Below are 25,428 nucleotides of genomic sequence, written 5' to 3'. Positions count from 1 at the left end.
GAAAATGATGATGAGTAGGACCATTGATGTTTTTTTTTTCTAATAGCAGTGATTCATTGTATATTGTCAACACAATTTCTCCATTATCTACTTAAAATTAATAAAATATGAACTCATAATAAAATTTTAAGAATTAATAGACAAGTTGAAGAAAGATTTTCCTGTAAACCTAAGTACAAAAATAACGTAATACTTCCGTCACCAGCCCCTAGGCAGTCTGCTGTTTAAAGGAGCCGTTAAATGAATGAAAATAGCATTATTGTTGAGGGCAATGTATATTTGTTTATGCATTGATTCTGAGCACCAAATGCATGTATTTTTTCACTGTTATTTTCAAATAAAGACGTGAATATTGACACATCGTATAGATAATAGATCTACGTACTTGCTAAGAACTCAAAAGACAGGATTCGATTCCTAGTGTAGACAGAAAATTTATCTCTTAGTCATAACTCCTTGAAAGAATTCCAACAAACCACTTTGTACGCCAGTCAGGAGAGAAACTCGAGATAAAGTGCAAATTGAGACGCCTATGACGTGAAATTATGATAGGATACTACTTTATTTGATTGATTGATTGATTGATTGATTGATTGATTGATTGATTGATTGATTGATTGATTGATTGATTGATTGATTGTGGGAACTCATGAAGACCCAGCAAGTGGATCATTATTTGGTCCATTGCAATAACTCACACTGGTCGACTGCGCTAAGACACGCTGTGTATCCAGGGCGCATGGAGGCAATTCAACATGCTCCTGGACCAGACTCCTCCTAACGTTGACGACTGGTGAGCGGAGAAATCCTAATGAATATGATAATGATATGGAGAGATATTCATGAAACGATATCATGTCTATATTGGGCAAACAGAAGAATCCCCAGGAGAGCACAGGTATCACTATGGATTTTTCAGTGAAAAACTTCAGGCCTGCCCGGGACTCGAACCCGAAACGCGTACGTAACAGGCTCGTGTTCTAGACGAGAACACTGCTAGCCGCTCAGTAACATATTTTCCAACACCTACAATTTATATATTATTTTAATGTACCGAAGTACATATGATATTTCCATGCAGATATGCTGCGTCATCATACGATGTAAGAGTAATAGAACGGAGGGAACCCAAGAGTTGGAGCTTAATCTGAGACGATTCTGTCCGACGCCGGGGTGGTATCCGGTGTGGCTTAGTGGATAAAGCATCAGCACCTAGAGCTGAAAACCCGGGTTCAAATCCCGGCGCCGGAGAGAATTTTTCTCCGTTCCATTACTCTTACAACCTACAATTTAATTTAATTTTTTTTTAAAGAGCGTAAGTCATCATTTTTAACATTTTCATTTTTATCGTAGTTTCGAAAGTACATCGTTTTTGCTTGAAAGGACATCAATAACATTGTTCGTTGGCTTGTTAGAGGCAAGCTAAAATCACAATTTGTTTTAATTGCTAAGTAGTCAATGACATGCGCCGTTTAAAACGATTCAATTTATTGGCAGTGGTTACAGCTGAAACGGGAAATATTACAAAAGACTGCTATTTCTGAAGAAAGAAGGAACAAAGAAATGAGATAATCAATTTTGCAGTGTGTACCCTATTCCTCTTTGAGTGTACACTTAACAGAGTTGGATACATCAAAGTATGTAGTGGTATCAATGAATTAGTAAGCCACGCATCCTTCACGGCACTTCTGTTCCTCCACCAACACGCCCAGTCTAACAGCAGGGAAAGTGTCAAGAAGTGCAAGACTTGGAAAAAATGAAGCACTAGGCCCCAGATCTCAAGTGAGCATACGGCATTTTATGAAGAGCTTTCCAGCTGGCCTATAGACTGTAATGCAACATACGATGACTGGAAAACAGCAATTACATCCCAAGTGAAAAGACTGATTTTTCTTCATCAATGTACAATACTTATAAAAGTAAAAAAATTGGAAAATATCATGAAAATTGATTCACGATTCCAATTTTATTTTATTATTTTGTATTACAATCTTTGTATCATTTCTGTCACGATTATTCCATTATTATTATTATTATTATTATTATTATTATTATTATTATTATTATTATTATTGTTACTATTATTTATATCATCAGCATTATTATTTGAACCCTGTAAAATTTATGTAGACTACTGGACTGTACCCGAGCACGAGCATTATGCTCATTTCGGGTATCTATTCATATGTATTCAATTCAAATGTAAATTGTAAATAAATTTGAATTTGAATTTGAATTTTGAATTTTTTTAATTTTATAAGTATTATACATTGTTTGTTGATTGTGTATGATTTCCAGTAAAGTAATTCAAGAATAACTCGAAAATACCTAAATCATATTTGATTTTACTTGTCATAAAATTGATTTTTTTAAAGGGCGGCTTTTTCTCATATTTTAAATCTCAATAAAACCTTAAGTATCCGCATAATGCGTATAATTGCATTAAGAACCAACATATGTAGCCTAGACTATCAGCCCACTTGTCCGGAATTATATATTTCCAAATAATTTCCTCTAACATAGTTTTTTTTTTCAATTTCCCACAAATTTACTTTTCCTGATTTACGCCCTTTTAAAAAATCCTAAGTGTGTACATGAATAATACATAGTTGTGCCAGACAGTGCACGAGTAAGCTTATAGTCGGAGATGAAGCTACACTCAGACTCAAGCGACTGTTCCTCAGTTGTCACTACTGCACGACAGTTTCACGGAGTGGTGTCATCATTACTCACAGTCCTTGCAGGGCCTACCTCCCTCCTTACCAAAGAAGAAAAAATCCCGACAGTTTAGCTCTTGGCTGGCGTAGAGCGGTAATACTGGTGACAGACTACAGTCACTAATCGCGATTATCGACCTAATCGCGATCGGGTTTGTAGTGTGTCACCGTCCCGATCGCGATCAGGAGCTTAATCCTGTTTCCAGAACAAGATAATCGCGCTGAGGTACGACCCAGTGGACGAAAGTAACATTTTAGTAGACTTTAGTTTTGAATCACCTTGATTTATATTATTTAGGACGTCGTGATAGCTTCTGCTGTGAAATTTTGTTACCCTTTCCATTGTATTATACGAAATAGAAACGAAAATGAATGGCTAGAAAATGAATTTGGCTACTATTAGACGTAGTGGAGAAATTTAATGCAGATGTGAGAAAAGTAAAAAGAAATATATTAACAAATGACAGACGAATTATTCATATATATATATATATATATATATATATATATATATATATATATATATACAGGGACATCATTTTATTTTTACTAACATTTTTAATATTAACCTGGCTAAACCTTTCGTTCAACGCCGTTTGCTACCACGACTGGAGTTCGATGATACTGGCGAAATGTACAAACAAATCACTTTACTAGGTATAGGAGGGAAGAAAAGTAGTTCATCCATTTACGTAAACTAGGAAATATCGCGATTTTGAGTTTGATCATTTTCATTAGGTTTTTGTTTAATAAATATACAGTACAGTATTAACAATTAGTGTTTTTACTCACGAACTGAGCTGTCCATGTCGACGTATTCATTATGCAGTGTATATTACACTGTCCACAGCACATTAGCGTACAATATAGAGAATGGAGTTAAATTGAAAAATAATCATAATATGGATATTTATACACAATTTTGAAAATGGTGGCCGTTCATTTCGATACAGGCTTCAGTTCTAGTGTATATTATCGCACTATAGACTATTGTACCTAATCCCAATTACCAGTTTCGTCCTTCGTACTAAGTAACTCATGTTGAAATAATTCTGTACCTACTCTATAAAAGAGTACCTTACGTACTGTAAATTCAATCTTCACTTCTGCCCGATCCGAAAAGATAAAATTACTCAGACATACTATCTACTGTCCGTCCAAGTGGTTATGTCGTAGGGTCGTAGAAAAGGAGGAAATCATGTGACAGTTAATTACTTAACGAGGCCCTTTTATTTAAGATATTTTAAATAGTAGTATAATAAAACGTAGACGTCCAATTAACTCCTAACAGAAATTAATGTTTTCAGAAAAGAGCTAAGACAGCCCAGCCACTAGCTGGCGATTAAACGCTGATGGAGGAAACCGGGATACGACGTAGGCAAATGGAAAACAGTACCTGTGCGAAAATGTTTCAATATTGAAAGCTCTTTCGTCACTGGAAAACGCGAACATATTTTTAGAACGTACTGTTCACTATGACCGTAAGGCTACTATGACTGTATATGCAGTCTTGAATCTGTGTGGAGGACGGTTGAACTTCATTAGTAGAAGGGGTGGGAGTGAAGTACATTCAAAAACTCAGGTACAATAAAAATTGAAGTAAAAATAAAATGATGTGTATGTGTGTGTGTATATATATATATATATATATATATATATATATATATATAGAGAGAGAGAGAGAGAGAGAGAGAGAGAGAGAGAGAGCAATAGAAGGCTGCTGAAAGATGTTTCATTTCAATAAATAATGGATTACAAACTGGAATTGGTTTTTTTTTTTCAGATTTTCAATTTCAGTCTCCATTACGACGCTATCGTTGAGGTTAAGGTTGATTTTAAAAATGTTTTATTACAAAATAATATAAATCTTGGCATGATATAAATTTTATAGGTTATAAAAATCTCTTTTCAAAATAATATAAATAGTAATGATATAAATTGTATCAGTTTACATTGTAAGGCATATAACAATTTTAACAAATAAATTCCCATATCAAGCTGGAAGAAACAACAAAAAGGGGGGGGGGAACAATGAACAAACATCAAAAGAAAGTATGAACTTTAGGTGTTGTCCAGAAGGGAAACAAACATACACAGTAGAACCCCGGTTATCCGTCACTCTATTAACCGATTGGTGGATTATCCGACCGTCTTTCTCTCGATTTTCTGCCTACAGAAATACTTGGAGTATGCTACTGTACATTATATTAGCAAGTTATTTTTTCTAGAGAAGGTTATCACAAGACTTTACCTTTACACAGTATGGTCTATTGTTCGAATTGTCGTACTGCATAATCTCTATATAAAATGTCTTCCACGTGTATCAAAATAAATCGTGTCGTGCAAAGTATAAAAAAGTACAAATAACTGAGTGGTTTCTGGGAACGAGAAACTGTGGCTCATCTCAGAATACGAGATTGGAGTCACAACCATGTGCAATTTAATAAAAAACAAGGATGACATATATAAAATATGTATATCTATAGTATGAGACCTCCATTATTCCCCTATCTTTCCAAAAATAGCCATTACAAGAAATTTCCTTGTCCCCTAAAATCCTGTTAACAACCAGACTTATGCTAGTCAATTTCTGATCCACTTCCTAGCGTGTTCAATACAAGACCATGAAGGAAATTACGAAAGTATTATTCACAAAAATTTACGAAATTCTTTTATGGTATGGATTATCCGATTTTTCGATTAACCGTTCAGTCCACCCCCTTCGTTACCACGGATAATAGGGGTTATACCACAGTCTACTACATACAGTCGCGGAACTTTAGGTGTTTTTTGCAAATCTCATGATAAAGCGCTTCAAGCGGTTAGCAACTAGAAACAATAGACTGTCCTCCATGGTCGACTTTGGACTGTGTCGTATTTCTATCGAGTGCTAGCGTATTTCACATTGATGCTTGTGAAATGTTCGTTATTGGTTATAATGAAAATGTTAATGGCTAAAATATAATAATTGGAATAATAATATGGGACAAGGAGGAGACGTTTGTAGTGCTATAAATTGTAGCAACAGTAAGAGAAAGAGGCCAGAGTTATCTTTTTTCCAATTTCCGAAAGATTCAGGAAGGTTTCTGGGTTTCCACAAGAATGCTGTGCAGAAACAAAACTGTTAATTTGAAGTTCTTTGTGACTGTTAGAATGCATTATATCCTTAAATTTCACAATGAAATGTTTCAGTCTAACCGAAAGGACATTAGATACCGGTTAAAGTTCTGTCACTTAGGCTGCTAAATTTCCAGAGAAATAAAGGTTAAGTCCACTTTTTTTTTCAGAGGATATATTTTTAATTGTAGCTATTAATTTTGTTATTATTTTTATGTGTTATTTTACTAAAGACGTAGAAAATTAAGTTTGTTTCAATGAAATTTATTGATCACATTTTATTTTCAATTCTGGTGGGATTATTATTGCTTAGGCCTACTTTTTTCTTCAGAGGATATGTTTCTAATTATAGCTGTTAATTTTGTTGTTATTTTTATTTGTTGCTTTACTAGAGACGTAGAAAAAGTCTGTTACAATAAAATTTATTGATCACGTTTTATTTCCAATTCTGGTGCGATTATTATTGCTTAACCTCATCCCACTTTAACTACGTAAGCCTACACTACAAGTACCGGTACACTTAAGTTACTCCATTAATTCATATTTCCATTATTATTGTTGTAAAGGGAAATGCAAATTAATATTTATTGGTTTCATAGTTAATTATCGCTATAATCTTGAATGAGTGAAGCGATTATAGTAAATTTCAGTTCGTTTTGCACAAACAAAAATAATATTAACTTATTTCTTGCAGGTATCTTCGAGTTTATGGTGGAATTTAATATACTTAATTAAAATAATAAATTAACTTTATGCATTTAATATTTCAATAATGGAAGGAAGGTGTTAATTTTTCCAAAAGAACACGACAGCGAAGGTGTAACATATTTTGTCGGCTGCTAGGACAGAGATCTGCGATGATGAGGCGATAGTAGCGATCCTAGTGGTGGGCAACTACCCATGTTTGCATTTTTACTACATATTGAGCTTCGCGACTGTATATATTAGACTGTGGTTACAGTATAATTCTTACTAATGGTCGCGCCTTCTGTTCAAGGTGATTAAAACATAGTGCGATCAAACATTCTGGGAAAACTTGATCTGTCCGAAAACGATTATGTGTTACAATATTATAATTCATAATTCAGTCACCTTGATGGAAATTGCAGGGTATGTAACACATCTCCCACATCCATGGACGCTACGCCCCTGTCTGTCACCAGTATAAGGAACTCAGAAAGTCACGGTAACTTCAACTGAAATGAAATGTTGTGTTTGTTTGACCAGTTCGAGCGCTCGAGTCGAGGGAAGGCGGGCAGTCTGTGCGGCTTGGAAGAAGTGCTGAGCTGCATGCAGCGGATCGACTTCGACGACGAGCAGCTGTCGCGGTACCGCGGAATGTGCTGGACCGAGTTCGTGGCGCACGCGGAGAAGAGGCGGGCCGGCGGCGGCAGCAGCAGCAGCAGCGGCAGCAGCAACTCCTCGAGCCCGGCGTCTAGTCCCGAGCCGCCTCCCCCACCCCCGCGGCCCGCGTCGCCGCCCCCGGTGGCCACCTCCCCGCGCCGGCGCCTCAGGGGCGCGCTGGTGCGCGCTCAGAGCGAGCGGTGCTTCGAGCGTCGCTTGACGGGCGCTCGCGCCATGTGGCGGGGCGCCCTGCCCGCCAGGCCCAGCCCGCTGGTCACCACGCTGAGCGAGAAGGACTTGCTCGTGTCCCCCGGCTCCACCACGAGCCGCGCCGAGTGCAAGCGGCGGGAAGCGGTGTGGGACCTGTTCCAGAGCGAGTGCGCCTTCCTCTACGACCATCTCATGGTGCTCAAGAACGTCTTCATGGAGCCGCTCAAACGCATTCAAGTCGAGGGCTTCGCCATGTTTGCCGAGCCGGAGCTACTTTTCGGCAATCTGGACGAACTCTGCTGTGTAAGCCGTATACCCCTGTTCCACATCGGACTAATTCCGCATTAATTTTGAATGAAGTCTTTAACATATTACTGATATCTCTGTGACAGTATAGTACATTATGCAACGAGCCTATAATGGTAGTAATTAAGACGCAAGTATGTTTGTTTATGAAACGAGCGCAAGCTCGTTTCATAATTTTCATACGAGCGTCTTAATTACCATTATAGGCAAGTTTCATACGACTTTTTATGCTCGACCATATTTATAACTTGAAATCATTCGAAAGTAGGTCATGTTATGGTTATGTAAGTGAGTAGGGAACTGACCTGAATTGTGAGATGTGCGCAGACGCGAAAGTATTGATTTTTTCCGAGGCCGAATGTATTGACCTTGATATAACGTAGAGAATAAGATGAAGATTAGTCTTGATATAACCTGGAAATTGATTTAGAATTGAAAAACGAGATGACAAATTGAATTTATTTGAATATTATTTACAATTAACGCTAATTATTATAGTAAGAGAACATAACCTTCTGCGACAGTATTGGATTTCCAGCCTCCGTGACTTTTCGCTAATTGTCTTTCGATTGCATATCCGAGAATAATCGATACTTGCGGTTGTATAATGGTACAAAGGTGATTTGTCATTGGCTGAAAACCTGAACTTTAATGAATAGGTGTACTTTAATGAGGTGCATTAAAGGGCTACTACCAGGTGTATAATTACTACATTTCGGCATGGTCGAGCATAAACATTATTTTCAGTTTTACATCAGAATAAAATTAGACCCACCCATTTCTCACAACGATGAAAGTGAATATGGAATAATTCAGTATCGATACCAAGTATCGCTTAAAATGCATTATCGCAACGTCCCTAAACAAGTGCAAACTGAAATATGAAAACAAGACTTCTTATTACTACATTGTGTGGCGCAAAGGTCACATGAAAATGAGTATAAACCACTTGATTGTGCATTTTAAATATATATAAAAAAAGGAATAATAATAATGTCATGATAGGTTGATCGTACTGTCTCAAGAATTATCAGTTGATTGTTTAATTGTTTTGTAACTCCAAAATGCCATCGCCTGGATCGAGACAAAATTTCTTCGTGTACATTGAGCTTATGGCCGCCACGGTGGTCTAGTGGCTAGAGCTTTGGACTTATAATCCTGTGGACCTGGGTTCGACCCCTGGTGTGCCCCCGATATGTAACTTGTGTTGGACAAGTTCTTATATGTGTATGTGTGTATGTATTTATTCACACTGCAAATGGGTATATACCCGGTGGCAGTGGTAACTAATTGCACTCAATAATGGCAATTAATAATAAACACAACTAATAAAAAATAATAATAATAGTAATAAAATAATAATAATAATAATAATAGTAATAATAATAATAATAATAATAATAACAACAACAAGGAGCATCCTAAATTAAATGAAGCATGGTCATTTAAAATAACATTTAAAGTAAATCTAATTTGTATTTTAACCCTAAGTTCGAACTAAGACCCACGAGTGTGACAGTTTCATACCTACACAAGTACCTTTCGGCACTACACTTATTTCGCTGTCAACTCACTCACTGCACTGATTCTACCTGATTTCACTAACACTTCTAACCATTTCACTGTTCAAATACTTTGCACAGCCACTTCACTGACACCAACACACTTCACTTACACAATAGACTTCACTGACACTACACACTTCACTGACACAACACTGATAGAACACTTCAAATAACAAGATATCAATTACACCCTTTAAATAGTTACTACCGTCTATTAGTAAAGTCCTTAAGCCTCTTGGTTCAGGTAACAAGGATGTTCTCCGGGAGCTTCTGTTTCCCAACAAATCTCATCTCAACGCAGTTGTAGCGTAGACCAACATCCTTTGGCAAACCCTATGCAACGACTCTGTCGGTTAAAAGAGTCAACACAAGTGACTTCATGAGGGTGAAGAACTAACACTCAAGTACCCGCCATAGAAAAAAGAATGGAGCTTATGTATTCTTTATATACCTGTAATTATCCGCTTGTATTGTAAACCTGAAGAAGACGTAAGGGACATTTCTATGTCTGTCTAAGAAGTAACTAGGCAATGTGTGTCCTGACATAATTGTTAGTCATGGTGTCTGGAACCTTCAGATACAAAAATAGAATTGAAATGTATTACAAAGATTAACAGCAGTCAAATAAAAATATTTTATCTCTCCACATAGATTGGTATAACAACGGTACATTGTTGAACACAGTACAGCCTAAATTGAATATTTGTTTTACGAAACCTTCATTTACATTATAAATAAAATTAAAAAGTTGGTAGTTTAGTACAAAAATGTTTTCAATTTTCAGGTGACATACGCATTTTGTAAGGAATTTATCAGCCTTCTACTTGAAAATGTTGGTGCAGGAGGAGAATTACCTACCATAGAAGTTTTAGTCAAGTTGTTCCAAAAGGTATGTAACAATAAAATTAACGAAAATATAAAATATGATTACTGTATATCTAAGAAAATTTTGTGCCAGAGGTATTCAGAAGAAAATTTTTATTTCGCGATGAATTTTATTCAATATTATTAACACTTTCATCACATAGTGCGCTAGAATACTGGGTGTTCAGTTCAAAGTGTGTCATGGCTCGCTGTATGACGTCATGTGGCTAGTCGATGAGCCTAGAGAATTCAATCTTCCTACACTTCCGCAGAGGTGCATTACCTATCTGCCAGAGAAGTTGCCTAGCAAGTACGGCGTTCATTCTCAAGAGTACTTACCGATTCGTACTGTGACGCCGGTATTGGCGTTTTTTCTTACTGTCGAGATATGGGGAGAGGGTTAAGACGATTACTTACGTATTTGTTGACATTAATTTCGACGGTCAACATGGACACGGAGCATTTGATTTTTTTTGTGGAATGTTGCCGTACGCAAACGATGATAACAAATACCCTGCGTACGATTTGGCCTCGCAAAACAGTTCGAAAGAGGTTATGGTAGCACATAGACCGTACAGACCGCTATCTGTTGCTGCGACGTTCAAGTTATACCGTACACGTTCTCAAGTTCAGATTGAACGCCTTGATTAATAGGCAACTTCTCTGACATAAAAGCTGAAACTCGCTTCAAATCGCTGACTCATCAACACTGACGTCATGACACACTTTGAAATGAACACCCAGTATAGTATGTGATACATAACATTGAATGTGAAGGGAACAGACGAAAGTTCTTCTGCATATGCACTACTTATCTTTGACCCTTAATGCAAACAATTTCCAAAAGAAACAGGTAAGTTGAATAGGAAATAGTCTGAGGGGTTATTAAGCCCCAAAGACACGCAGTAATGACTCAGGTAAGTGCCTAACGGTCACCAAATATGGCAAGATCTCTGAGTACCAACTTGGCAAACTCCTACTAGTCTTGCAGTAAGGCGTCCTTATTCCAGTACACAGGAACATATTCCCTTGTAACTGGAGTTGCCAGGTCTTACATTTTTCCTTAAACCGTACATTTTATTTTTCATGTATTTTATTGCTTCCATTTTTCTTCTGCCCGTAAGACTATTTCTTCCTTTTTTTTTTTTTTCTTAACCACGTACTGTACACCAAAATACTTTATTTTAAAATGCGGGGAATATCTTAATTACATTGATATCACAAAGATGGCACTGTTACACTTTAGTGATTAGTTGTCGTTGGCTTAGTGATTTACAGCTATTTTCTCAATAATCGCTGTTCCTGTTTGGATGTAGTAAGTTGATCTACTTCCGCTTCCGGTATTAATTTTATTTGCGTTTTCTAACATGTGGCTGCGTAGGACAGTAGTGGATTGTGTTGTTTGGGTAAAGGGAGATAAGTCATAAAAATGAGTTCGGAGATAAATGAAAATTAAACTTGGAACCCTTATTCCAAATAATTTTGCTGCTAGTATTATTTTGATTTTTGCACACTCACTTGTGTAATTTAACTTGTGTGTTCATCTGGGGAACAAAATTTCATCTGCACAAAAAAATGACTTATCCCTCTTTACCCAAACACCACAGTTATGTGTGTACGCTACAAGTTCAAAATGTGTGATCAATTCCGTTCCCGGTAATTTTTTCTAAACCAATTTTCCTAAAATAACTTTCGTAATGACCATTTGTCCTAATAGGCCCAACTATTTTTGCTAATCATTTTCCTCAACACTTTTTCCTAAACCATTTTTCATAATGGCTATTCTTACTAATAACAATATTTGGTTATTATGAAACTGTGGTAACGGAACCCAAATTACACATTGATATTTGAAATTGTATAAAATTGAAGGTGTAGGCCTACACATGAAGTAAAAAATGGAACAGACTAAAATTGCCGGTAAAAAAAACTGATCATTCGCGGCAACATTTATTACAGAAAAAGACCGCCTATTTGAGGAAAAACTTATTGGCAATGTTAAATATAAGAAAAAGAAGGAGAAGAGGTCAATGAAAAAATGGGGTAAATAATAAAATATGATAACGTAAAGGAAAAAGTAAAATTGAGAATTTAGTGAATATTATAAAAAAAAGGGAGTTGAAAGTAGTATAATATAATATTAGAGGCATTAAGATTAGTGAACAAATAGAGAATAGCAAAGGAAATGTAGCATAAATATCGAATAGGAGATTAGATCAAGCAAAAAGAAGGTACATATTTAGTGTAAATTAGAGTTATTTGTGTAGACGTGTACTGCAAGGAATGTGTTAATGTAATAATATGTTAATGGTGGCACCGGATACGAGAAATGTGAGATACACCATTACATGTAAAGAAGTGCTGTGGCGTATGCTAAATATATAATATTATTGGCAATGATTAAGGTGAAAAGGAAAGGAATGAAAGGAACGCATAGTTACCCCTCAGGTTGGTGAAGGTAGGCCTACCCAAACTACAAAAAGTTCTGATTATTCACACGCACCAAATCGTGAGGAGGCCGAAGCAGAAGTCGGTAAATATAATAGGCCTGCTGGGCGGTATGCATAAAATGTAGAAATTACTTTTGCTGTGACTTCGGTAAAATGTTAAAGCACTTTCTATTTTTTTATGCATAAACCTGGAATTTTAATGGGCAAGTCATACAGAGAAGATGTAGATAGGACGTGGCTCAGACTCGGGCGAAGACATGACGTGAGCAAATCATGCTGAAAAGTCGACGACACTTCCGCGTCGCACAGCTTTCATGATGTCTTCAGACGATAAGGATACCCCTGCTCTCGAACAATTCGCTATATACATATATATTTTTGGGTGCATCCTTTGTGGTTGAAAAAGGAAAGGAAATGTGGCATATCCGATGTAATGAAATAATTGAGCAGATATCCGGGCCGTTTCCAGAACTTTTATATAATGTCCCACTTATGTTTCCATACCATATCACACAATCTTCTTCACAAAATTGAGTATCAAATTCAAAATCGTCGGACACTTTCTTTTGCAGTCAGACGCCACGTGTCTCTTTGAAAGGTCACTCGTGACTGGAAAGAGACGCAGCGCTGGCTTCCGAGTGGCGTGCCCCCTTCCCGTCCTCTCTCTGCATTGTGTTTACATGGCAGAGATTCGGGAAGTCATCAATGACCGAGCCACGTCTTTCTGTATGAATTGGGTCTTGGCGACTTGCAACTGCACGGGCTGGTCCCGGCCTTAGGCCCGTAACACACTTGCAGTGTTTTCACCAGCGAGAAATGTGTTGCGAGAAAATAAAAAAAATTGATAACATGGATTCAAATGGACGTCCACACACTGGAAGAGATTCTCGTTCGAGGAAAAAACCTCGCGCGAATTTCTCTCTGGAATCGGTAGCTCAGCGAATTTTCTTGACACATTTATCAAAGATGTTTGACATTTATACTTTTTATGACGATTGAATGTAAAAAAAGATATCACAAGTGGTGATGAATTGTATTGTTTTTATTTGAAAATGAGGAAAGATGGCTGATAATTGCAGTCAGAAACTTATCGAACTTATACGATGTCACCCGTAGGCCTATTTATATGATACACGGGATGAAAACTATAAAAACACGAAAGTTAAAGAAGAAATCTGGAGACAAATATCAGATTATCTGAAAATAAATAGGGCTATATGTTATTTTGATGAGATTTAATAGTATTAATTAAACATTTGAATTCTAATGTATATGTCTTAACAGTATACATAATTTTAATCAGAACATAGCAAAGAATCCTCTATCATGAATGGCAAAAAACTGTGGTCCATTCAACCTGAAATAACGCCTAAACGTATCATTCAAATCGAAACCAGTGTCCAAAACTCGCCCTTATTTTCGTAAGATACAATGTGATTTTCAGATATTTCTGGCTTTAATTTTAGGCCTACTTTTTCTTTTCATTAACAAAATATGTTCATGTAGCTCCATTTCCTCATCACCTGAATACTCAGATTCAACATAGCGTTCGTACGTAATTTGTAAAGTACGACAATATACTTACAGGTTATATAATATTTAAGTGCGACAATATACGTAAATACATAACCTATAACATTTCTCCCAACGAGTCATTACTATAATCAGAAAAATCCATTCTGTATGAAGGCTGTGCGTAGATGATCATAGCGAGGTGTGATCTGTGATAGCGAGAACTCGCCAAATGTGTGGAGGAAGGCTCTTCGTCTCTTTCTCCCAACACATTTCTCCCTAGCGGAAACTCAAGTGTGTTACGGGCCTTACGCATGCGCTCAAGCCAGTTGTAGTAGTAGTATGTGTCGCATTCGCATGCTTGCGTATTGTGCATTGTAAAATATTAGTAAATCAAAAAACAGTATTGATATCTCAGTCGCCGGCATTGATTCTGATACTACTAGTGATGTTGAAAGGAGGTAGCTATGCGGAATAAATTATTATTATTATTATTATTATTATTATTATTATTATTATTATTATTATTATTTAATTAATGTAGTTGTATGTTAGATGCGGCCACATATTCGTAATACCCTACGCTGTATAGCCAAATCTATTACATACAGTTTTTTCATAAATATTACAACAACCCTTCTCGGAATAATTACTTGTGTATAAATTTCAGAGTTCTGAAGCGGACTCTGTGTCTCAGGCATATCACTGCTATGCACTGAACTACATCAACGCACTGAATTACCTGGAAACATTGAGGCGACACGTAGAGTTCTGTGAGTTTGAGAAGGTAAGATACGCCTAGTTTCATGCTATGAGGTACACGAGTTGGAGTTCTTCGCACTACGTAGAATTTGTTTAATTTTAAATGTTAATAATTTTCTCAACTATTAGCTTCACAACTGCATGCTTTCTGAGCACCACATGACTGTATGAAGTCCTGACTCTGTTCCTCATTCTTGTATACCGGAATGCTGAGCATGAATTATTATTTTAAAACACGAATAAGCTTATTTGTCAATAATTACGTAACTTCTGTTTCGTATTTTCCCAGTGTTCTCAATTAACTTGTTTCTGGATTTAGTTCTAATTAAATATTTTGTCGTCCATGCACTATAACTAAAAAAAAAAAAAACGGGAAAACACATTCTGTGATTTACAAGACAATTCTCGTTATTAATTCATTGTTACTTTATATTATATTAATATTATTAGCTTCACTATTTAAAACTCTATAGTTACTCGTAGGCTACTTAAATATCCAAGATTAGAAATTTATATAAATAGAAGTTTCTTGATTTCCATCTCAGAATCGCATGGTGGAGTGCGTGTTCACTATCTTTAATCGATTTTGAAACATACTACGCAATAAAAGTGATATTCTCTTGATGTTACATTTATAAATAGATTGCAAATATGATAGACCTGTGTGTGCTGAATTTTACTCTATAGTCAACCATAATTTTCACTCTTGTGACTTTCACAACTGACAATTGACTCTGTTAAAAGAACTGAAAAACGGAATAACAGAACTTCACCTGGAACTCTTCTTGATACCGTGTGCAACTGTATAATTATTTAGTTTTACTTTCGTTTCCGAATTCTTATGGTATATATATATATATATATATATATATATATATTAATCTGGTTATTTAACTGCGCTGTATCAATTACTAGGTTATTCAGCATCGATGGAATAGGTGATAGCGAGATATATTTGTCGAGATGAGGCCGAGGATTACCTGACATTCATATTATGGTTTGGGGAAAACCTCGGAAAATAAACAAAACAAGGTAATCAGCTCAAGCGGGAATCGAACCTGCGTTCGTATAAAACTTTGTTACTGTGAAACAGTGACTAAGATACAGGTTCGATATTCGAGGACTTTCAGACGTCCAACGTTACATTATTCCTGACTCCGGCAAATATTTGGACTCCTGGACTATCCGGGCGAAATCCGGATAGGTGGCAACCCTACTGATTACAGTATATATTTCATGTGCTTTATAATTAATCATTTTAAATTGACTTATTTATTAGCTTTTGAAAGTTATTATTTCCGTTAATACAGAGCGTTTCCTTACATAATGTAGGTTGACAGGGAGGAGCGCGACCGGCACGAAGGCCATGCAACACGCGGCAAACCGTCTCTCGCACGCTCGGCAGTCCAGTTCAGTCTCTCTTTAGGAGTGATTGTATTGACGTTAGATTGCGTGTTATTCTTCTGATTGTGTTAATGAAGTAGATCATGATTAGAGATATAAACATAAAGAAACGGAGTTTTTCTGTGCGTATTGTAGGTGCACAGTCACATTTTGCGCTCTGTGCACATTAAATTAGTATTAAATATAAATTAAACTTGCTAAGATTATTACCCATTAACTATCACTTCAGTAGGCCTACTGTAGAACGCTTATTTTCATATTATTTAGAAATCTGAGTTGACATACCATACCTCACAACAGGCACTCGAAATGACGGCCACCAACATTTCGCATTTACATTTATTATTTATATTTAGTGTTTACGTTTACATTTCCATGTGTTATTTACATTTGAAGAGGAAAGAACGAGCTTTGTTCACTTCAGCAAATTGTTCAAGAGAGCAATTTAAAGTCTGTCTTTAGCATATTCTTTCCTTGTATGCCAAACCTAAAATGTGTTACAGTGCTCCACTCATAGGATTAAACTACATGGAATCTTACTCCACACAGCATACATACCGTAACTCAAAGTTCGTTCTTTTCCTGTAGGGCCTATCCTTCATTCATCCATCAAGGTTTGTCTGTTGATCTATTATCCACAAGGTGCTTCTGTCTACCGTATTCACATTGTCACATTACAAAACACGATTTTAGTCGACAGACCTTTTTATACCATTCTAAGAGTTGATCACATTGCGTACTGGTTAACTCAGATGTATAAATTATAGCCTATGAAAATGCAAATTAAGTGTAAATAATAACATTGCAAATAAAGAAAATAAGTATAAATAAATACAAATAATAAATGTAGATAATATCGAAAACAATAAACGACAGAGATAAACATCTTTTAGCTCATATATCCTTAATGTGACTTCGCAGACTCCATCTTCCCTATCTCAAAATCTTCTGTAGAGCATCCCCTATTTCCTGTTTAATTTTGGCACGCTTTTACTGAATCACCTTCTATACACAGCACGGCTATAACACTTGTAGAGTGAGGAAAGTAAAGGTATCGGTAATGTCCAGGGTGAAGTATATGTTTCGTCATATCGGTAATAGGTAATTTTGTAACAGAACAGGCAAGTTCTTCAAGAACGCTTTGTATCCTTGTCCTTGTAGGTTGTAGGAAAAGGGCTCTAACAAGAAAATAAAACGTTTCCAGACCTATGTTCATTTGACATACTCATTCTCTAGATGTGAGGAATATCTCCCGTAAGTTTTGACATAACTTTTAATTACATCCGGTATAAGACTGTCCAATATACTGACGCAGTGCCTCTGGCTCGGGGATAGCACGCTGTCCTTTTCTTCCAGGCGGTCCGGGTTCGATCTCCGGCCATATTGTGATGTAATTTGTGGTGGGTAAAGCAAACATTGCAGAGGGGCTTTCTCGGGGTTCTGCCGTTTCCCTCTTTCATTCCACCAACACATTCCATATTTCCCTCATTTCATCTGTCACCTATAATAGTTAAAAATAGGCTAGGGTGAGGTCTTGCGATTAATACGGGTTTCTGATGCTTGGGTCGCCTAGCCTGTATCTTATTGGGTAATACTCGTCTGGCGATGGGACCTGGCTGTTAGGGCTGAGACAGGATGGTCCACCTGTCATTATCGGATTCATGAATGTTACCCAGGCCACGTGCTGGACATGGACAATTATCATTATAGCCTATAGGAGACACAATGGACCAAACAGACCTAAGTGCTTAGGTACATGAACCCGTCCCGAGTCCGTCCCTCGAAAAGTCAGGAGCCAGTATATTTATCTTTATTCCTTATGCAAGATGCTACCGACCAGGTACAGAGTATGACAATGGATAGACTATTTATTATCCTCTGCAAAATAGAGATCGAAAACTAAATTGGCGTGGTATTTTTTTTAAGTTTTAAAGCAAAGTCGTGTTCATTTAGTATAAATTTGTTCACTAAACATACCTATGCCCGTTCTAATAGCGTATAGTAAGTTCTAAGGATCGACTGACAATCGATGTTACGAGACTGAGGGTCGATTTCTAAAACGAGGTCTAGACCACGGCCATGGCTTTAAACCGCGTTTGGATTTATAAAACGAGGTCTTTTTCATTTTTCTGAGCCATGGGTCGAAACCATGGTCTAAAGCGGAGACCACGGCTGGGGTAGGTTTAAAACCTCGGCTTCATGTGTACAAGATGGAGGTAGATGATCAGCTGGGTGATTATAGAAGGAAAATTTGTGATTACAAATATTAAATCTCGGATTAGAGTGATGAGAGACAGGAATAATCCTTTGTAACTATATAACGACGATAATTTCATGCGAATATTTTCGATTTTCGAAGGAATCAACGCAAAATTTAGCGAGAATGCTAAATAATAATCTGCAACGAAATGCAAGAGGCGCCAGGTTAACAAGTTTTTACACATTCTTGTTGCTTTGAGGGAAGTAAGATATAGGCCTAATATTTATACTAATTACACCTTTATGTCTATAAGACGATATAACCAAATTCTTAGTCTTTACAGTAGTTCTGGACATTTTATTTAATATTCGAATATAATGTGGGCCTACAAGAATATGTATGAAGCAAGCGTGATTTTGTATTCTTATTTTAAGTTCTATGCTACTGGGGCTTTCCACGTAGTAGGCCTATTATATGTGAAAATAGAACTATATCATATTTGAGTTTCAATTCCAACTTTAATCCAGTTAATATTTAGGTTATTGATTCGTTAGACCCGGGTTTTCAGGTAGTTAATGTTGGCAGTAGCTATGAACAAATGATAAACTACAACATAAACGTTCGACTTGTGCTAAATATTTGGGAAGTATAATTCTGGTACCTAAAAGTCAGTTCCCTATAATTAATGCTAGTAATTTAAACGCACATATATTCTGTAAATTAGCAAACATAACAATACCTTAGCTGAGAACAAAAGAATGTGACACTGGAATTCAATAAAAATATTAATCCCGATGTTCATTTCTTTCTAATATCGACTGTTTACAAGAATAAAAATCGATTCTTAGCTGCGTTGCCATATATAAAACCCACGAACCTCGGTTTCTTCTCAAGCCGCGTCTCGACTTCGTTTTAGAAATCGCATAAGGTTTCAGACCTCGATCGCGGTTTAAAAGCCGGGGTTTGGAACCACGATTTCGTCCGTGTTTTAGAAATCGACCCTGAGTATTTATGTAAATAGAAATATGTTCCGATTTTCTCCAGAAAATTGTATTCTAGACTACAGGGTAGGCCTAAGACTGCGTGTCCACCAGTTTTTCTCTATTCTGTATATTTGTTACTTTTAGAGCCTGCTTTAGATACTGTAACTGCTATAATTTGAGCTGTGGTAGGTATGCTACAATTTGGTTACAGTGACACGGAACCATGAAATTTTAAATCGAAAAGTGATCATGTTATATGGAAAAGTAATATATTTCTCCTACAGATTCGTTAGTCTAAACTTTCTGATATCTAGTCCATGATTTGAACAATAATATATTGTACGTCTAACAAGGCAAAGGCGAGCGGCAACCTTGCAAAATTCGAAACTACGGCTGTGGTTTTACCAGTGCGTCAGCAGAAACATGACATGTATAGTCGCATCCCCTCTCAGTTGACTTCTTCACATAGAGATTCCGCATGTTAGCTTTTCAGAATTGAGACAACAAACTAACCAAAGAAGTTGATCAACAATGAACAGTCGTTAAAACGTCGTAACACGCAATTGTTATGTATTTGTTTCAAGGTTAATAATAATATCTTATTAAAATATAATTTAATATCAGTTGTGTTGTATTAAACCGACAAAAACCATGTGGAGCTCTTCTTCGAAGCTAATTAGTTGTATTTATCGTGCTACTCTTACTATAAGTAAACCAATAGATCCCAAAGCACTTGGGAGCCGTAGTAGAGCTAATAAGTTAGTCAAGAACTCATCGTGTTATTATAATGTCGCCAGGTTTTGAAATGTATAATTATAAAAAACGATTGACAATGCCTCTTAAATGTAATACGTAGAATGAGCAATGACATGTCCCTTACTTGGTAAAAATAATCTAAAAAAAAAATACGAAAAGAAAGGTTCCAGTAGGTACAGTAGTAAACTGAGATTAATGACATGATGTTTCCTCGAAAATCAGTTGCTAAACAAGGTAGTATTAGATAATGTGGATAAGGGTATTATTTGAAGAAAATTTAAATAATCCGCTAGTGTTGTTTTACACGGGCTATAACTTTTAAAGCTAAAAGAAACTGTGGTACGAACACAGATTATGGTATGAACTCGGATTATATCGACATCCATAATCCTTGGAATTAACTGTTAATTTATTTCAGTGACCATAACAACAATATTCATGACGCGAAAACCAGCAACATTGCCCTGGATCAATGAAGATAAGTGTCTTTTACTAATTTCGTGCAATATTTCTATTGATTCCTTTAAGTTTTGAATTAAATTCCGAACATTCCTCACATTTTCTTTCAATATAATACATCCATTTTCTTAACCCTCCATCTATGTTATATTAAAATCTTAAGTTGCTAACGTCGTTTGACCCATTGTATTTTGATTATCTGATTTTTGTCGTCTGGTGTCAGGTGCTTCAGTTGTCTTTATAGTTTGACTGTACAAACAGAAGTAATCACGCTTGTAAACAGATCAAGTGGTGTGCTCATCAACTGGAATCACCACGGCTTTCCCGTGTTATAACAATATTATTCAAATAAGCTCCATTTAGGTATGTATTGATTTCTATGTTCTCTTTTCCTAACCCTGCCTCCATTCTAGTTCGGAAGCTGATACATCTTGAAATTGTATTGTCAGGGATTAAACAATTGAGATAAAAATCGTACAAACTTATATAAAATAATTAAGGAACAAGTAAGGTTGTCAATAAGTACCGTAGATTAAATTAACATACAATTGGCACTTTGAACATGACCATACAAAATATTCCACAGTGAAAGGTTAATTTTTGCTTGGTTGTTCTCCCTCAGAAAATCAATTGAAAAATTATTTAAACGTTATTTTTAAGTACAAATGAAACAGTTTATAATCACTGGCGCAATATTTCCCAGAATTTTCGCATCACTTCAAGTTTTCCATTGCTTTGACCCTCTGAATTTGGTCATTTATCTAAATTTGTCTATCAATATTTTATTTGCATAATGTATCCTAAAAGTCCCATTATTTCATTGACTCATTATTTAACAAAATAATAAGTCATATTGTTTCAATCTAAATTTTCTTTAACATAATGCTACAGAAATTCTCATTTTGTTTCCGAATGGGAGTCTGATATAGTACCGGTAAAGTTACTTGTGAATTTTACGAAGATTAAAGACAGTTTATATAAAAAATTGATTACTTCACTTAATATAATGACATAAAGTACTGTACATTGTTCGCTATATTGTCCATTCTATTAAGCTACTTGGCTACAGACGTAAGTCATCTCAATTGCCACTTAATTTATTTTTGAGAAATCGCAGTGTCATGTGATTGGTAAGTTTTAAACTTTATGCAAGTACTGGCATTTATTAGTTACTACTTTTAGTATTTTATAATATCTCACCATACTTACAAAGATATTAAAAGTAATTACGTATATATCAAAGTCGACTACATATTATCAGCACTTGTTCTGACATTACTTTTGTTTGTTGTCTTCCCTTGTCTGTATATCAATATAAATTCTAAGCTAAACTCTTTTGACACCTCACTCTCTTTGAATTGTTTTAAATTCTATTTATGTTTAATCCCTGTACGGTAACATTTAATACCTTAGTACCTACACAATAAATTTTGCACAACATTGCTGAACCCGGCTTTTTAATTTTGTTATATTTTCTCAACAACAAAGAAGTGCACATAGGCACTGCCATGAAGTCAACACGATACTCATTGTGAGAGTGTCAATTCAAAACGAACTCTCCAGCATATACACGGTAATAAAGCTGTTCTAATATTAAACTGAAATTTTATTTAAGACCCCTTTGGTGTTCTTTTGCATTGCAAAGATTTCGCTATTCGAGCATACAGATTGTTTTATGTGTGTTTGTTATGTACGGTAACACAACAAATTTTGAGCTAAACCCTAAATTCCTACTTTCAATATATTTGGAAATATGGAGTGACAAGAATTCTTAGAAAATGCTAGTTTGTGTTCAGTATGTATAATTACACAATTTTAGTCTCAGTATAATGGGAGGGGCTAGGAACAGTCTTCATTATATCTTTCAAAAGAAATAATAATGTTTAAACATAAAGCTAATGCATTGTATTGAAATGCAAATTGCATGTATCTTTTAAAACTTCAAATGCAGCTCATATCATCTTTTCTAATTCCAGGGATTTGGAAGACATTCACAGAAGAAATTTGAACTTAAGGGATTGTTGGGAATATATTTGTAGCAAATCACATTCGTGCAAGTTATGGCTGTAATAAATTTGAAAAGGAAATGTTTATGTTGGACAGTCGCAATATTTTCAGCACAACTTCTATTAGTAAAGGAGAAACAGAAGACTGTATTGTTAACTAGAGTCAGTATAAGAAATTAAGGATTACTGGAACACAATGTAAATGGATTAATGGACAACAGTTGAAGCATTTATGGTGAAATATACTGACAAGAATTAGGCCTAAATTGTGACTGAATTATACAAAAAAAACGGAATATGATATGAATTTATTTTGCACTACAATCATCTTTAGAAATACAGTAGCTATTATTAAGCCCACAATAAGTGCTTCCATATATATGGAAAATAGAACATTATTATAGCATATTAAATTATTATAGCTACATTTTGAAGATTGGAATTAAAGTATATATTAGGTATTGCTTTATAGATATCAAAATGAAAATTAGTTTTGAAGTCAATTGTTTTCTTTTTAATACTCTCTTTCAAACAGGAATTAAGAAGATATGTTTGAAGTCTACAAATTTATGCAGGAGAAATTAATTTATTTCAATATTAAGTTATATTGAAAGGGTACTTTTATTTCGCAAAGTAAATTTACTGTAAAAAATTGCTTTCTCACAAACTGATATATTCCGTATTTTATATGCCTTTACATAGTCAACATTCATTCATACGTTCAAAAGGAAGAATTCTGACCAGAATTTCGTATATTGCAAAGTTGTACATAACGTTCATGACAAAGAATGGTCAATTTCCACAAAAGTGATATCAGACATGGTACATGTATGCAATGCCTGGACAAAAATTATGAAAATATTTTAGTAAGTGGATATAATTTTGAAATTGTTGAACTTTATATCGACCACATGTTTATCTTAGATTCATCATTATTAAAAATATATTGAGGAGATTAAACTAAATGAAAAGAAGAAGTCAAATATAGTCAAATAGTTTACAATTAATAGTGTAAAATATGCTGACGGTTCTTCAGCTCCAGGAATTGAGTAACACATATAAGACGAAAGATGAGCAATGAAACAATGTTCTGTAGAAGAAAACATATAGACTGCAGAATAGCAGGCAGTGAAACACATCAAATTGAAAAAATATATATATATACTTAAAGGAATTGTAATCAGATTCAGCTATAACATTATTAGAAGAATTTTGACGGTTGCAGAAAAGTTACATCAGCTACATGTAAAACTGTAAACCTTGAATCTTCTGAAGACATGTAATAAAGGAAGGCTGTTTTTATTTTTATTTCTTGTACATGGACACGTGAAGAGAAAATAACATTTCATATTTAATGGAAATAAAAACGAAGGCATTTATTATTAATTACAACAGCTTGCTGGTAGTGACATTGGCAAAAAATATTTTATTATAGTGAAGAAAACTTAAAGAATATATTTCAGAGTAAAAGTTTTGTCACTACGAAGATTATATGCATACCTATTGGATGATGAATGTCTTGCACATCCAGAAAGATTAATAAATAAATTAGTAACGAAAGTAAAATTTCCTTTCAAGCGAGATACAATAAATATTATAACGATATTCAGGAAGAAATGTAAGTAATCCGAGTTATTTGAAATGCAGATGTTATTTAATGAAACTATAGCAAACTCTAAGATAAAAATACTCAATACCCAATCGGGTGAATGCTTCTTCTTTATTATTTAATGGAACTACCAAATTATGAGTATGGTTTGCAGTAACGGCATGCTAAGAGTACCGTACCAGGAACAAATGTTGCAGGAAATACTTCAATCTAATCAGAACAAGTTTCCAAAAGGAGAATATATGCATAATGTTACAGAAAAAATGAGAAGGACAACTTGATTAAGGATATATTTTTCTTCTGTATGGTATATCAGCTTCTGATGCATGCAGACCAAATATAAAACTCTTTGTTAACTTCTCCACCATTCCAATCTACCGTTCCTTATCACTTACAGAAACTTATTTTTATTCTGTTATCCTTTTGAATGTTGACAAGAACAAGATTTTATTATTTTCGGTATGGAACGTTTTCATTGAGTGTTATTTTTATTTACCTTCAAAAGAGCAAATTCACCTCCCTTAATATCAGTGCTAAGATTATTAACCTCTAATTTGGCATACTCAGAGATACTTCCAAATTTTAGTAACATCAGTGAAAATTTGGAAACTTATTTCCATTAACTTACTGTGATTATTCCTGACGTAGCATTCCAACACCTCAGTTAATTCCACTCTTGCATGGTGTCAATGAAACCCAGGAGCATAATTCTTTTATTACATTTTTTTATAGTTGAATGTGCACAGATATCTGAGTAAACAGCTAAAAGCACTAAATCTTTCAATTTCATTTTGATATTACTGATTTCGTTTTACTTCGCATTATAATTGTAAAATGTAATAAGCATATCGAAATGAATGCTCTATCCCAGTTTTTAATTATTATCCAAATCAAGCAACTGATAAACCAAGATAAGAAAATAAAACTAATAATCGTGATACATGTGTAATTTTTATTATTAAAGTTTGTGATTAAAAAAGTGCGGAGATTTCCTTTATAATTTTTCATAAAATTTATAAGAAAGCAATTCTATATAAATGTACAGTATAAGTAGATAAATTTAATTACACTATTGGAATTAGTTTATTTCTAGTGGTATAAGTTGTCTGTTTAACGTCATGCACCATCTTAAGGACTCTCTATATCGTATGCTTTGTAGTTTAT

The 25,428-nt window shown here is 35.2% G+C and overlaps 1 protein-coding gene across 2 annotated transcripts in view; it reads left to right on the top strand.

Annotated features, from left to right (window-relative positions):
• LOC138707443 (uncharacterized) overlaps positions 1-25,428 on the top strand; it is a 642,910-nt gene that overhangs the window by 587,035 nt on the left and 30,447 nt on the right. For both annotated transcript variants that reach the window (XM_069836867.1, XM_069836866.1), the window contains exons 10-12: positions 7,062-7,691; positions 10,044-10,148; positions 14,756-14,872. In XM_069836867.1, coding sequence (XP_069692968.1) covers positions 7,062-7,691; positions 10,044-10,148; positions 14,756-14,872 — 852 coding nt within the window. The remainder of the gene's footprint in view (positions 1-7,061; positions 7,692-10,043; positions 10,149-14,755; positions 14,873-25,428) is intronic.

Source organism: Periplaneta americana, chromosome 10 (assembly GCF_040183065.1).
Source record: "Periplaneta americana isolate PAMFEO1 chromosome 10, P.americana_PAMFEO1_priV1, whole genome shotgun sequence".
Lineage (NCBI taxonomy): Eukaryota > Metazoa > Arthropoda > Insecta > Blattodea > Blattidae > Periplaneta > Periplaneta americana.
Note: the sequence above shows the minus strand (reverse complement) of the source record. Positions and strands in the feature narration are given on the sequence as shown.